Here is a 13509-nt window from a genome sequence, read left to right on the forward strand (position 1 = left end):
GACCATGGAAGCACAATGAACAAGCAGTTAGTGCCAGGTAAGGCAAAGGTCTATGTGGGCACTGTAGCTGTTATGATATATCATTATGTATGTTCCATTTCTGCTACATGCATTATAAAATTACATATACATGTATGTGTGTGTTTGTGATTAAGAGTATGGTCTTTATTTTTAATTTTAAATTTTATTTAATTTTTTGTTGAAGTATAGTTAATTTATACTTTGTGTTAGTTTCAAGTGTACACCAAAGTGATTCAGTTATATATATTCTTTTTCAGACTCTTTTCCTCTATAGGTTATTACAAAATATTGAGTATAGTTCTTTGTGCTATACAATAGGTCCTTGTCGGTTATCTACTTTATATATGAAAGTGAAAGGAAGAAAGAAAGTGAAAGTCGCTTAGTCGTGTCTGACTCTTTGCGACTCCATGGACTATACAGTCCATGGAATTCTCCGGGCCACAATACTGGAGTGGATAGCCTTATATATATATAGTAGTGTGTATATGTTAATCCCTGTTATATTAAATAACTTCTCTTCAATGTTCACTTAAAAAGAGCAAGTAGCTCTCCAGGTGAATCAATTGTTAACTTCAATGCTTTTATCTCCCAGGAATGTTACCTTCAACTTTAAAGCATGCAAAGACCATAAAGTTATAAACATGTTTGTTAAAGAAAATCATAATTGGTTATTTAATCTATAGAATATAAGTGTTATGGGAGATTGTTGTTGTTTAGTCACTACGTGTCTGATTCTCTGCTACTCCAGGGACTGCAGCATGCCAGGCTCCTCTGTCCTCCACTATCTCCTGGAATTTGCTCAAATTCATGTTCATTCATTCAGTGATCTAATCCTCTGTCATCCCCTTCTCCTCCTGCCTTCAATCATTCCCAGACTTAGGGTCTTTTCCAATGAACTGGCTCTTCAAATCAGGTGGCCAAAGTCTTGGAGTTTCAGCTTCAGCATCAGTCCTTCCAATGAATATTCAGGGTCGATTTCCTATAGGATTGACTGGTTTGATCTTCTTTCTGGCTCCAGGACTCTCAAGAGTCTTCTCCAGCATCACAGTTTGAAAGCATCAGTTCTTTGGTGCTCAGTCTTCTTTATGGACCAACTCTCACATCCATACATGACTACTAGAAAAACCATGGTTTTGAATACATGGACCTTTGTTGGCAAAGAGATGCCTCTGCTTTTTAATGCTGTATAGGATTATCATAACTTTCCTTCCAAGGAGCAGGTGTCTTTTAATTTCATGGTTGCAGTTGCCATCTGCTATGATTTTGGAGCCCAAGAAAATAAAATGTCACTGTTTCCACTTTGTCCCCATCTACTTGACATGATGTGATGGGACCAGATACCATGATCTAAGTTTTTTGAATGCTGAGTTTCAAGCCAGCTTTTTCACTCTCCTCTTTCAGTTTCATCAAGAGGCTCTTTATTTCCTCTTAACTTGTTCCCAACTTTATTTCCTCTTAACTTTAGAGTGGTATCACCTGCACATCTGAAGTTCTTGGTTCTCCCAGCAAACTTGATTCCAGCTTGATTCCAAACTTGATTCATCCAGCCCAGAATTTTGCATGATGTATTTTGCATATAAATTAAATCAGCAGGGTGACAATATCCAGCCTTGTCATACTCCTTTCTCAATTTTGAATCAGTCTTTCCCATGTCTGGTTCTAACTGTTGCTTCTTGACCCGCATACAGGTTTCTCGGGTCATAAGTAAGGTGGTCTGGTACTCCCATCTCTTTAAGAATTTTTCAGTTTGTTGTGATCCTGAGAGTCAAAGGCTTTGGTGTAGTCAATGAAGCAGTAGTAGATGTTTTTTCTAGAATTCCCTTGCTTCCTCTAAGATACAATGAATGTTGGCAATTTGATCTCTGGTTTCTCTGCCTCTTCAAAACCCAGCTTGTACATCTGGAATTTCTTGGTTCACATATTGCTGGAGCCTAGGTTGAAGGATTTTGTGCACAACCTTGCTAGCATGTGAACTGAGTACACTTGTATGGTAGTTTGAACATTCTTTGGCATTGCCCATATGAGAGATTAAATTTGTTCAATTCAGCTATACATGAATTTACTACACTTATGATCAGAAATCCATCATTTATAGAATAGATTCTCCTGTTAATCAGAATGCTTCATTCGGACTTTTTTTTCTCTTGGGGGCTTTTCAAAATAAAGGTGATTCTAACAGTTTCATACATAAATATGGTGCAAAACGTTATAGTATTCCAATGTATGAATGACCCAAATTTGTTTAGCTACTTCCTTACTGGTGGATAGTTAGGATTTTTCCAACATTTTACCTACAACACACTTGCCATAAATGTCATAAATGTCTGTATATATGTAGGACAAATTTCTATCCATAGAATTTCTAGGTCAAAAAGCATATAAAATTAATATTTTGATAGATATTTTACATTTTGCCTGTCATAAAAACACTGTTGATATTTATCTTATTTAAAAATGTCTAGTTTCTGTGTTAAAAATTATAGATGCTTTTTGTCTTTTGTAACCAGCAATATGATACAAAGATGTATTTACAAATAAAATGTAACCATTTATCTCTTTCCCCATTGGCCTGTTACCTGTCCCATGCTCTTACAGTGATATGTATTCTTCCAAACATATTGCATAGACGTCAGCATACACATACATATATACATAAGTACAGTCTCATATATACATGCACTATCTGAATTTTTTCTAATTAGAATACATTCACATGTTATTTATATTACTTTAAAGACAATTAAACAAAACTCTCTATTGGTTAGAATTTGTTTCAGTGGCGGGAAGAGAAATTTAAACACCACATAAGTTCATTTTCCTCTCCTGCAGCTCCACACCAGGGCATGGATGCTTCAAGGTCCCTGCTCCTGCACATCTCTGGGGTGTGGCTCCCATTCTCTGTAACCAAGAAGCACTCCAGTCACCCCTGCTGTCTCCCAGACAGCAAGAGAAAGAAGAAATGAAAGACACAAAGTTTCACAAAACTGCCACACACCACTTCTCATCCAGTCCATGAGCCAGAACTTCATCACAGGATTATAATTAGCCACAAGGTAGGCCAGGAAGGGTAGTCTTTATCCTAGGAGATTATGTACCTAGCTTAAAAGTCAGGCATTCTGATATTATTACAGAAGAAGAGGAGTCATACAGTAATAATTCAGAAAATTTCAAATTATTATACACATAAGTTTGGAAGGACCACTGAAATAAAGGTAGCCTGCAGAAGGAGTAAGTGTGCTGAAGAATGCTGATGTGAAGGAGGTTCCTAAAGAAAGATGATGTGACTGAGACAGAAATATGGAAGTGGCTGGGTGGCTTGAAAATATTTGCTGCTACATATTTGGAGCAGCCTACAGTCTCCTTGGAAGGAAAGTTATGGCCAAACTAGATAGCATATTCAAAAGCAGAGACATTACTTTGCCAACAAAGGTCCGTCTAGTTAAGGCTATGGTTTTTCCAGTGGTCATGTATGGATGTGAGAGTTGGACTGTGAAGAAAGCTGAGCACCGAAGAATTGATGCTTTTGAACTGTGGTGTTGGAGAAGACTCTTGAGAGTCCCTTGGACTGCAACAAGATCCAAACAGTCCATTCTAAAGAGATCAGCCCTGGGTGTTTATTGGAAGGACTAATGCTAAAGCTGAAACTCCAATACTTTGGCCACCTCATGCGAAGAGTTGACTCATTGGAAAAGACTCTGATGCTGGGAGGGATTGGGGGCAGGAGGAGAAGGGGACAATGGAGGATGAGATGGCTGGATGGCATCACCGACTCGATGGACATGAGTTTGAGTGAACTCCAGGAGCTGGTGATGGACAGGGAGGCCTGGTGTGCTGCGATTCATGGGGTCGCAAAGAGTTGGACACGACTGAGCGACTGAACTGAATTGAACAGTGAGATTCAAGGGAAGAGCAAAAACATTAAAATAACAAGAGGAAAGTGAGTAAGTCAGTCTAAAGAAAGTTCATGAATCTTCCTCCACAAATGAAATCGTAGTGCCTAACTGAGAGAAAGAACTGTGGGACTCAAAATACATTGATCCTGAAACCAGGAAGCCCTGGCTTTGCTGAGAGCACAGTATTTCAGTTAAGAGCAAGTAAACACTCTTTGAGGAAATTTGGAGAAGTAAGAGAGGAAGAATGGGAATCTTCCACTTTTGTTTCTGTGTCTTTTATTTACATTTAAGCAGTCATGAGCAGGTGCCTGTGGCTTTTGGCATATACTTTTTTAAAACCATAAAAGTTAGAAAGTGAAACTTAAAGCCACAACTGACACTTTTAAATTTCTATTGAGAAGAGATGAGGATATTATTTAAACTGTCTCCTAAACCATTACAATATAAATCACTGTTCATTTTTTAAAGTATTTCTCAATGCCCACTCCTTACCTGATAGTATATTTTGGAAAGAACTGTGCACCAATCAAGTTGGGCAACTTGTAGGCTTTGAATAGTGTTTTTTTCTTTTTTTAAATTTTGTGGGAACCTAATTTACAAGTGACTGGACTATAAATAGACTATAAACTAAGCCTTAAAAGTAGCCTAGTTTAACAGACTAAGCTAACGAATTCAAATAATATTACTGACAGCCTTTGAAATGAAAATCACACTCCCTTAAAACACAGAAATTATCCTGTATCACCTGCCAGTCACCTTCAATATTTTGTGGAAGGAATATTATTTCATGTCCTTAAAGTGGTTTTATGTCATAACAGGACTACATGATACTTGAATATTGTTATTCTGTCCTAACTCGGGCAGTCACAAGAATAAAAACCACAGGTGTCTGGCCTTTCAGAGATATTCCCAAGTTGCTAATGAAAAATAGCAAATAAATCAATACATATAAGAATTTAAGAAATATTTTGTTTATTTATTTACTAACCACAACTAGATAAGAGGAACTGGGCTAATTTTGAAATTCTCCTCAGTTTCCTTTTCTCTGAGCTGCTCACTGCTGTGTTCTTTCCTTTGCAGGAAGTTGCAAAATTGAGAGGGAAAAAAAATACCAAGTTGGCATTATTTTTAGCTGTCCTCTGATTTGGACGTAGCTACAGTCCTTACTTTTTTCGTGGCAACTGTCATAACTATTCAAAAGAAGAAAAATAAGGTAAAACGGAGAAGTATGGAATTATGACAAAAGACACATGGTACAAAACTGAGCTGCTGCAATCCAGACAGTGTGAGAGCTTGTCTACTTGCTGTGTGCCAACAGAGGGCTCCTACCACAATGCAGAGACTCAGGTGCTGCCTGCATTGGGTCTCCTGAAGGCCAGGTATTGGCGCCCCTAGAGAAACAGTTTAAGCTTCTCGACTTCAGACCTTTCTCTGAATATAAGTATGGTACTATACTATGGTGGGCTTCCCTGGTGGCTCAGACAGTAATCAATCTGCCTGCAATGCAGGAGACTAGGGTTTGACCCCTGGATCAGGAAGATCCCCAGGAAAAGGGAATGGTGATCCACTCCAGTATTCTTGCCTGAAGAACCCCATAAACAAAGGAGTCTGGTGGGCTACAGTCCATGGGGTTGCAAAGAGTCAGACATGACTGAGCAACTAAGGACACACACACACACACACTCACTATACAATGGTACCTAACCCTTTGGGGACAGGGGTGGTTGCAATGGGGAATGATTTACAAGTTGAGTTTAAAATAGCAGGGGTGATCTGTTTTTGCAAAATTTCATTTAATTCAGCTTAACAAGGCAGTGCATATTAAATTGTTTTTGTTGCTATTGTTTAGTCACCCAGTCGTGTCAGACACTTTGCATATTAGATTAGCAGTTGGCAAACTATGGCTTGCTGCCGCTTTTTGTGCAGACTGCAAGCTCAGAGTGATTTTTATATTTTTTGTAGATTGAAAAATTAAAGGAATGCTATTTCATGACATGAAAATTATATGAGTTTCAGATTTTAAAATTCGTGGACATTTGTTTTCTCTCTTATACGTATCTGTATAACACGCTTGAATTCCTCCGTTGACTGTAAAGCCTCAAATACTTACTGCCTGGCCCTTTATAGAAAAAGTTTGCAGATCCCTGGTTTAGAAGAGCACAGAACTTAGTGTCAGGAAGGTCTGACTGTGCAGTAGGACTGCCATTTACTGAAGGTAGACTGAGCAAGATATCTAACTTTTCTAAGCCTCAGTTTCCTTGCTTATAAGGGTATAGAAATTATATTTAACTTGCTGAGTTAAATGAGATAATACATTTGATATATTTAACATAATGCCTACCACTCAGTAAGGGATCCACACATTATCATTGCTGTTGTTTTACCATAACAACTGTGATTAAATAAAATTGCAAAAATGAGGAATTTTAAAGTTAACATTAGAATAGACTGTAATAGATTGCAGAATAGAAGAGATTGTATTGAAGATTCTACAATATTATACTTAGGACATTTTAAAAGCTTACTTTAAAAGGTATTTTGAATTAAATAACAACATCTCACTCAAAATAGAATGGATAAAATTGGTAGGTCCTGTTAAAATAGAAGGAAATGCCAACCCACTTCAGTATTCTTGCCTGGGAAATCCCATAGGCAGAGGAGCCCATAGTGTCCCTAAAGAGTCGGACACGGCTTAGCAACTGAAAAACAACAAATAGCAGTCAAACTCAGATACGCAAGAAGAGCTGAAATCAAAAGCCTTATAACTAAGTCAAAACCCTTACCTCTTCAGGCACACGCTTCCTAACATCTGGCCAGGTACTAGAGTCAGAAAAGAAAGTGGTAGAACTCCATAGAATTCTTGAAGAGACATCTTGCTGAAGAGTGTTATGGAGAAAGACTAAAGGAAAACTTTCCAGCTCTGATCTTTATACTCATACCAAAGTATGTCTCAATTGTGAAATCACAACAAATGATAACTCTACTCAGAAGGCCAGGACTGAAACTGCTGGAGGCAAGACTGCAGGCAGTGCTTCTACACAAACACACACTTGCCCCACCACATTTTGATACATGTAGGAGTCTTTCAATTCATTTAAAAAATATTTTTATTTATTTATCATAGCTCTATGACCAGGGATTGAATCTAGACCCACCTGCATTGGAAGTTCAGAGTCCTAACCACAGGACAGCCAGGGAATTCCCAGAAGCCTTTTTAAAACAGCAGCTCTACTAGGGTAAAATCCATATACAGAACAAAGCATCTATTTAATGGGTACAACCCAGTGGTTTATAGTGTATTCAGAGAATTGTGCTACCATGTCCAACAAGCAATTTTAGATCATTTTCATCACCTCCAAAATGTGCCCATTAGCAGTCACAGCCTTCAGTCCCCTGGTGTCTGGTAACAACTAATTAATTTTGTTTCTATAGGTGTGCCTATCTGGACATTTCAAGTACAGGGAGTGAAACAATGTGTGGTGTTTTGTGAATGCCTTCTTTCACTCAGCATAATGCTTCTGAGGTTCATTCATCTTGCAGCAGGGTGTGCATGCTAAGTCCCTTCAGTCATGTCCGACTCTTTTTAACCCTATGGACTGTAGCCCACCAGGCTCCTCTCTCTGTGGGATTCTCCAGGCAAGAATACTGGAGTGGGTTGCCATGCCCTCCTCCAGGGGATCTTCCCAACCCAGGGATCAAACTTGTGTCTCTTATGTCTTCTGCCTTGGCAGGCAGGTTCTTTACCACTAGAGCCAATTGGGAAGTCCCTTGTAGCAGGTATCAGTACTTTATTTCTGTTCATTGTGAGATAATTTTCTATTATATGGGTATATCATTTTGTTTATTCATTCATCAGCTGATGGACATTTTGAGCTGTATAAAACTCTTTTTGCTATGACTGAAGCTACAGACTGTTACATCATACTTGTCCATCATCTTACTGAGTTGCTATAGGGCACAGGTTCCTCCTGGTGAGAGATAAGAGATGTTAGTGTAACATTCAGCCAGAGTCATAGAAGGGAATCTGCAAGAACTTGCCTGAGGAGTACTTAAGAGAAGATGATCAGGGTTGTAACAGTTTTTTTCTGTTCAGGAAGCAATGCTGAAGGGTCACTCAATGCAGTTCATAAGGGCAAAACCTGAAAATGACTGATAGGAAATGCATAAATAAATTGCTGACGAGTCATGTAACAATATAATACAACAGTGGAGTTGAAAAATCAGCTAACCCTAGAATATCATATGAAATTCAAAGACAAGAAAAAATTAAACAACATATTGTTTAAGTACATATTTATATAAGTGATAGAACCAAAAAGAAAAGAGGAAAAAAGTCAGCCATGATCAATTCATAGTAGTGATTACTATCTCAGAGGAGAAGCAGAGCATTAGACTAGGAGACAGTCACATGAATAGATGTCCTTCTTGGTACTGTTCTGGGGTTAGAAGTGATGTCAAAGGCGTTCATTGCAAATATACATAAATATATATGTAAATATAAAGGAGGGCTGTTGCAGACTTTAAAAGATGCACAACCTAAAAGTAGAGAATTATGTTTTATTCATGAGGACTTAAGCTTGGGAGCACCAGGAAGATCCCCTGGAGTAGGAAATGGCAGCCCACTACAGTATTCTTGCCTGGAGAATCCCATGGACAGAGGAGCCTGGCAAGTTGAGGTCCATAGGGTCTCAAAGAGTTGGACACAACTGAAGCAACTTAGCATACAAAAAAATTTAGTGATTTTTCTTTGTGTGTGAAGTTGCAAGAGTCTGGGCTTAATTAAATTGTTCCTTTGATATATACCTTAACTAACTAGGGCCAGTATCCTGTTTTCCTCCTTGAATCCCCTTAGGGTGCACTGCTGGGGTAGGTACAGAGGTTAATGACTTGATGTCTGCAAAAACCTTTGTTTACTGATAGGGCAGGTGGCATTCTTCATCCAGACTATCTATGCATTATTGATGACAGTGCCAGGCACTGAAGAATGTATGAATAAATGAATTCAGGGTGTGTTAGTTGCTCAGTCCTGTCTGGCTCTTTTGAACTCCACAGACTACAGCCCGCCAGATTTGTCTGTCCATGGAATTCTCCAGGCAAGAATACTGGAATGGGTAGCCATTCCCTTCTCCAGGGTATCTTCCTGACCCAGGGATTGAACTCAAGTCTCCTGCATTGCAGGCAGATTTTTTATGGTCTGAGACACCAAGGAAGCTTGAACTCAGGGTAATTGAGACCAAATTTTAAAAAATGAGATGATAAATAAAAGTAATGCACGTACACAGTAAAAAATTGGATAAAGATAAAACCTGCAATTATAAAATAGAAAAAAGTTTCACTGGTTCAGGTAGAAAAATTGCAATTACCTTTGTGCTGTTATAGCTTCCCATTCTCCTAACACATGTATACCTGTGGCGGATTCATTTTGATATTTGGCAAAACTAATACAATTATGTAAAGTTTAAAAAAAAAAAAGAATCCAACAACAACAACAACAACAAATTTTTTAATGATACTAAGAAATGTCAAGTTGATGTAGCCTATTCCCTGTGGGAGCTGTTTAGGACGGGCTACTCTTCAGATTCCAACTGCCCTGGTCTCAAGGCCTCAGCCCTGCCACTGACCGTCCATTAGCTATGAAGGCTGCAGTCTCACACAGACACGATGTCAGGTACGGCCCTGACAATTCCGCCCACGTTCATAGAACACGCCCGAGGGGCGTGCCCAGTGCCCGTAGGGGCGTGTCTAAAAGGCGTGGCGGTCCTGAGCCCGAGCCCAGGTAACTGGGGGCGGTTTCGGGAGGCGCCACGCGTCGCGAAGTGATGACGTCAAACGCGCGCCTCGCGTTTTGCGTGCGCAGCTGCGGGTTGTGGGGGTCTTGATCCCAGGTCCTGAGTGTGGTGGGGAGAGGTGAGCTGTGGTGTTTGCAAGATGTCTCGTGCTGTTGACTCGGCGGATGAGGAAGAGGAGCAGGCGGAAGAGGATTGTCCTGAATTGGTCCCCATTGAGGCGAAGCAAAGAGAGGTGAAGGAGGAGGAGGAAAAGTCTGGCCCCGGCGCTAAGATCCCAGTCACAATTATCACCGGGTATTTAGGTAACTAACCATCCCGGTCAGAAAGTTCAGTGAGCGCTATTCTGGGATTTGGGGGCTGATGGCGCCTCTTCTCCTTAGGCATCCGGGCCTTCTGGCCGAAGGCCAGTGTCTCTGAGGTAGGGGCTGGGTCAGTTGCTCCCCGTACGGGATTCTTCTCACCTGAAGGGTTAATGATGCTCAGACCCCTCCGCGTTAGGGTCACATTTATCAACTGAGGTTGAAAATTAGCCTCGCATTTTTAAAACTAGTTCTAGCTTAGCAGTGTGAAGCACGGACCCGCCCCTCATTATGCATGTGACCCCTAACAAGTTGCATTTCTGAAGTTCACTGCCTCACTTGAAAATGGAAATACCAGTCACCTGTCTCAGTTTGCTTTTCTCTTATGCTTAGTGGGGCAAGAAACACATGTTTTGTAAGTAGGTTCCCATTAAAGATGTCCTTTCTGAAAACGCCCAAGAGCCCTTCCTCAGTATATTCCCTTCTCCACCAGCCAGTTTCTTCTTGCCTTTCGTGTAAAATACTCTTTATCGCAGCCTTTTTTTTTTTTTTTGTCTGTTTGTAACGTACTGTCGGAGAAAGGGTAAGAATAAAATTACTGTGCCCTCCGAGACTATATTTCTCAAACTTAAGGGCTTTTCAGGAGTTCATGGGGTCACTTAATTCATAACTTTGTAAATAGAGTAGTTTCCTGAAGGACGGGATATGTGCTTACACTAGGAGTACTTTATTGGAAAAGTTTGAGAAGTATCATTTTAAAACTACAGTTAAATAGAAGGGCTAGAATAAATACCATATTAAAAGTGTAGGGAAAGGAAGTGAAATGAAATATTTAAAGTGAAATGATCTGGGGAAAAGAGTATCATTTCTAGATGCTACTGCTGCTGCTAAGTCGCTTCAGTCGTGTCCGACTCTGTGTGACCCCATAGACCGCAGCCCACCAGGCGTCCCCGGGATTCTCCAGGCAAGAACACTGGAGTGGGTTGCCATTTCCTTTTCCAATGCATGAAAGTGAAAAGTGAAAGTGAAGTCGCTCAGTCGTGTCCGACTCTTAGCGACCCCAAGAGACAAGTATAAACTTGGTGCACCTGAGGGCCTTTTACATAAAAACGGGAATTAAATCACTGGCATGACTCGGTCTCTCTCTTTTGCTTTGCAGACTTAAGTTTATTTTCATTTTTACTCAGGGTTAATTTTATAAAGGAGTTTATTTATTAGTAAAGGAATTTCCCCAGTGTTATTCAGATGCAGCTTCACTGTGAAGTTGAGCAGATTTTTGTTCTGAAACAATATAGTTTAGACTTGTTTTCCCCACCTTCCCCATTTTGCTCACTGGTAGATCAGAAGAGCATTGCAGATAATCGTCTGAAGCTTAGTTGTGAGGCCTCACGCCACCAACTTCGTTGCTGAATCTAGTAGATGGTTTCCCTGCTTATTGTTGAGCATTTTTGTTCCCTTGGTTTCTACCACATTTTACTTCTGATTTTCCCTCTACTTTTCTGGCTTCCCCTTAAAAATTTTTTTAATCCCTCCTCTGTCCTCTCTATTAACTTCATACCCAGGTGATTTCTATTTTGATGTTTCATAGACATGTCAAACTCTGCATGTCCAAAACTTCATGTTAGCATCCCGTCATGAATGATGGTTGCTTCTGTGATCCTAACCATTTGGAATATTATAAAAGCTTCCTAACTAGTGTTAAGTCACATTGCCTTTTAATGTGTTCTCTGTATTTTACCCTTAATGATCTTTATATATGTCAATCTGATTTTGTCAGACCCTTCAGCAGTTTATATTTGGGTTAAAGTTCAAATTCCTTGACATGAGTTTATAATCTTGCTCTTGACAACCTCTTTAGCCTGAGAAACTGTGGCCCAGAACTACTTTTACTTCTAAAAAGAGCAAGTGTTTTGGCCCCAGGAAGACATTCTTCTTACTGTTAGTTCTCTGGCTAGATGTCCCTCTTAGGTGCTCCATTACATCTTGTACATCTATTGACTATATGATCCTGTGGCATGGTTGCCTCTTTACTGATCTGAATTCCCCCTCTTTCTCCCACTTCCCTTAATGTTTCTAAACTTCATGAAGATACAGACAGTTTGTTATGTCTTGTGCATGTTTCACTAAGGCTCAGTATAAAATCTGGTCCATAGCGGACTTGAGTGCTTGAACTGTGTCTTAGTATCTTTTGCTTCCTGATAAGATGGCTCAGCAGTAAAGAACCCTCAATGAAGGAGATGCAGGTTCGATCCCTGGGTCAGGAATATCCCCTGGAGTAGGAAATGGCAACCCACTCCAGTATTCTTGCCTGGAAAAGTCCATGAACAGAGTTGGATGTGACTGAGCACAAACACATAGTTATTTATAAAGCACTAGTAATTCTACAGGGAGAAGGCAATGGCACCCCACTCCAGTACTCTTGCCTGGAAACTCCCATGGACGGAGGTGCCTGGTGGGCTGCAGTCCATGGGGTCGCTAAGAGTCAGATATAACTGAGCGACCTTACTTTCACTTTTCACTTTCATGCATTGGAGAAGGAAATGGCAACCCACTCCAGTGTTCTTGCCTGAAGAATCCCAGGGGCGGGGAAGTCTGGTGGGCTGCCGTCTATGGGGTCGCACAGAGTTGGACACGACTGAAGTGACTTGGCAGCAGCAGCAGTAATTCTACAAAGCCCTCCATGGCCACCCCATCCTTTCCATTTTCCCTGCCACTGCTTAGTGCAGTGCTCATGCTCAGGGCCCTTGTCTCACATTTGGATTGGTTTTAAGAATATCCTTATTGCTCTGTGTCCTTAAGATCTGTTCCTTCCATTATGAATATTAACCTTTAGTGATATTGAGCTTCCTAAATCCCTCTGAACACAAGCCTTCCATCCCTTCAACAGCTTTTATACAAATATGGCCCCCAAAGGTTGAAGATATTAATATCCTACTACTCAGTAAATCCCTCCCAATTATACCCTAGAAATCTTGTAAAGTTACTGCAGAAGATGTGTACAACCTGTATGCATGTATACAAGTTCTTTTTAGCAACACTGTAATAGCAAAACACTAGAAACAACCCATATGCCCACCAACAGAAAAATATGTAAATAAATTACATGTTTATATAATTGACTACACTACTATCTATATGCAGTTAGGGTTGGTTATTTATCTTTTTTTTTTTACCCTTCTGTGGACGTTCACAAGACCAATGTTTTTTCCTTCTGCTTGAGCTGAATGTACTTAGGTGTATTATGCCACCTACTGGATAGAGTTAGTGTAGCTATATGAACTTTTCTAATACTGATTATTGTGTCTTTCGTTAATATTTCCTAGGTCCATTTGCCATTGTGTGTGTGTAAAATTAATTTTATAGATTGCTTTAAGCATACTAAAGACAGCCATCTAGACATTCTGAATTTATGTGTGGTTAATATAAAAGGTAGGTCTTTATGTGTACATTTTGGGGAAGTAAACTATCTATTCTTGGCTAAGAAACACTGTCATCCTGTAAAGGGAT

The 13509-nt window shown here is 39.9% G+C and overlaps 2 protein-coding genes across 8 annotated transcripts in view; one reads left to right on the plus strand and one right to left on the minus strand.

Moving 5' to 3' along the window:
• DOCK8 (dedicator of cytokinesis 8) overlaps positions 1–6785 on the minus strand; it is a 266249-nt gene extending 259464 nt beyond the window's left edge. The window contains exon 1 of the mRNA XM_027549402.1: positions 6698–6785. Coding sequence (XP_027405203.1) covers positions 6698–6723 — 26 coding nt within the window. The 5' untranslated portion in view covers positions 6724–6785. The remainder of the gene's footprint in view (positions 1–6697) is intronic.
• A 2944-nt stretch (positions 6786–9729) lies between these two features.
• Positions 9730–13509, plus strand: part of LOC113897088 (COBW domain-containing protein 2) — a 52235-nt gene continuing 48455 nt past the window's right edge. For 5 of the 7 annotated variants that reach the window (XM_027549407.1, XM_027549408.1, XM_027549409.1 and 2 more), the window contains exon 1: positions 9732–10005. In XM_027549407.1, coding sequence (XP_027405208.1) covers positions 9843–10005 — 163 coding nt within the window. In that variant the 5' untranslated portion in view covers positions 9732–9842. Of the gene's footprint in view, positions 10006–13509 lie in introns of all 7 variants that reach the window. The other 2 variants (XR_003512252.1, XM_027549406.1) reach the window with 2 other exon arrangements.

Source organism: Bos indicus x Bos taurus, chromosome 8 (genome assembly GCF_003369695.1).
Source record: "Bos indicus x Bos taurus breed Angus x Brahman F1 hybrid chromosome 8, Bos_hybrid_MaternalHap_v2.0, whole genome shotgun sequence".
NCBI lineage: Eukaryota > Metazoa > Chordata > Mammalia > Artiodactyla > Bovidae > Bos > Bos indicus x Bos taurus.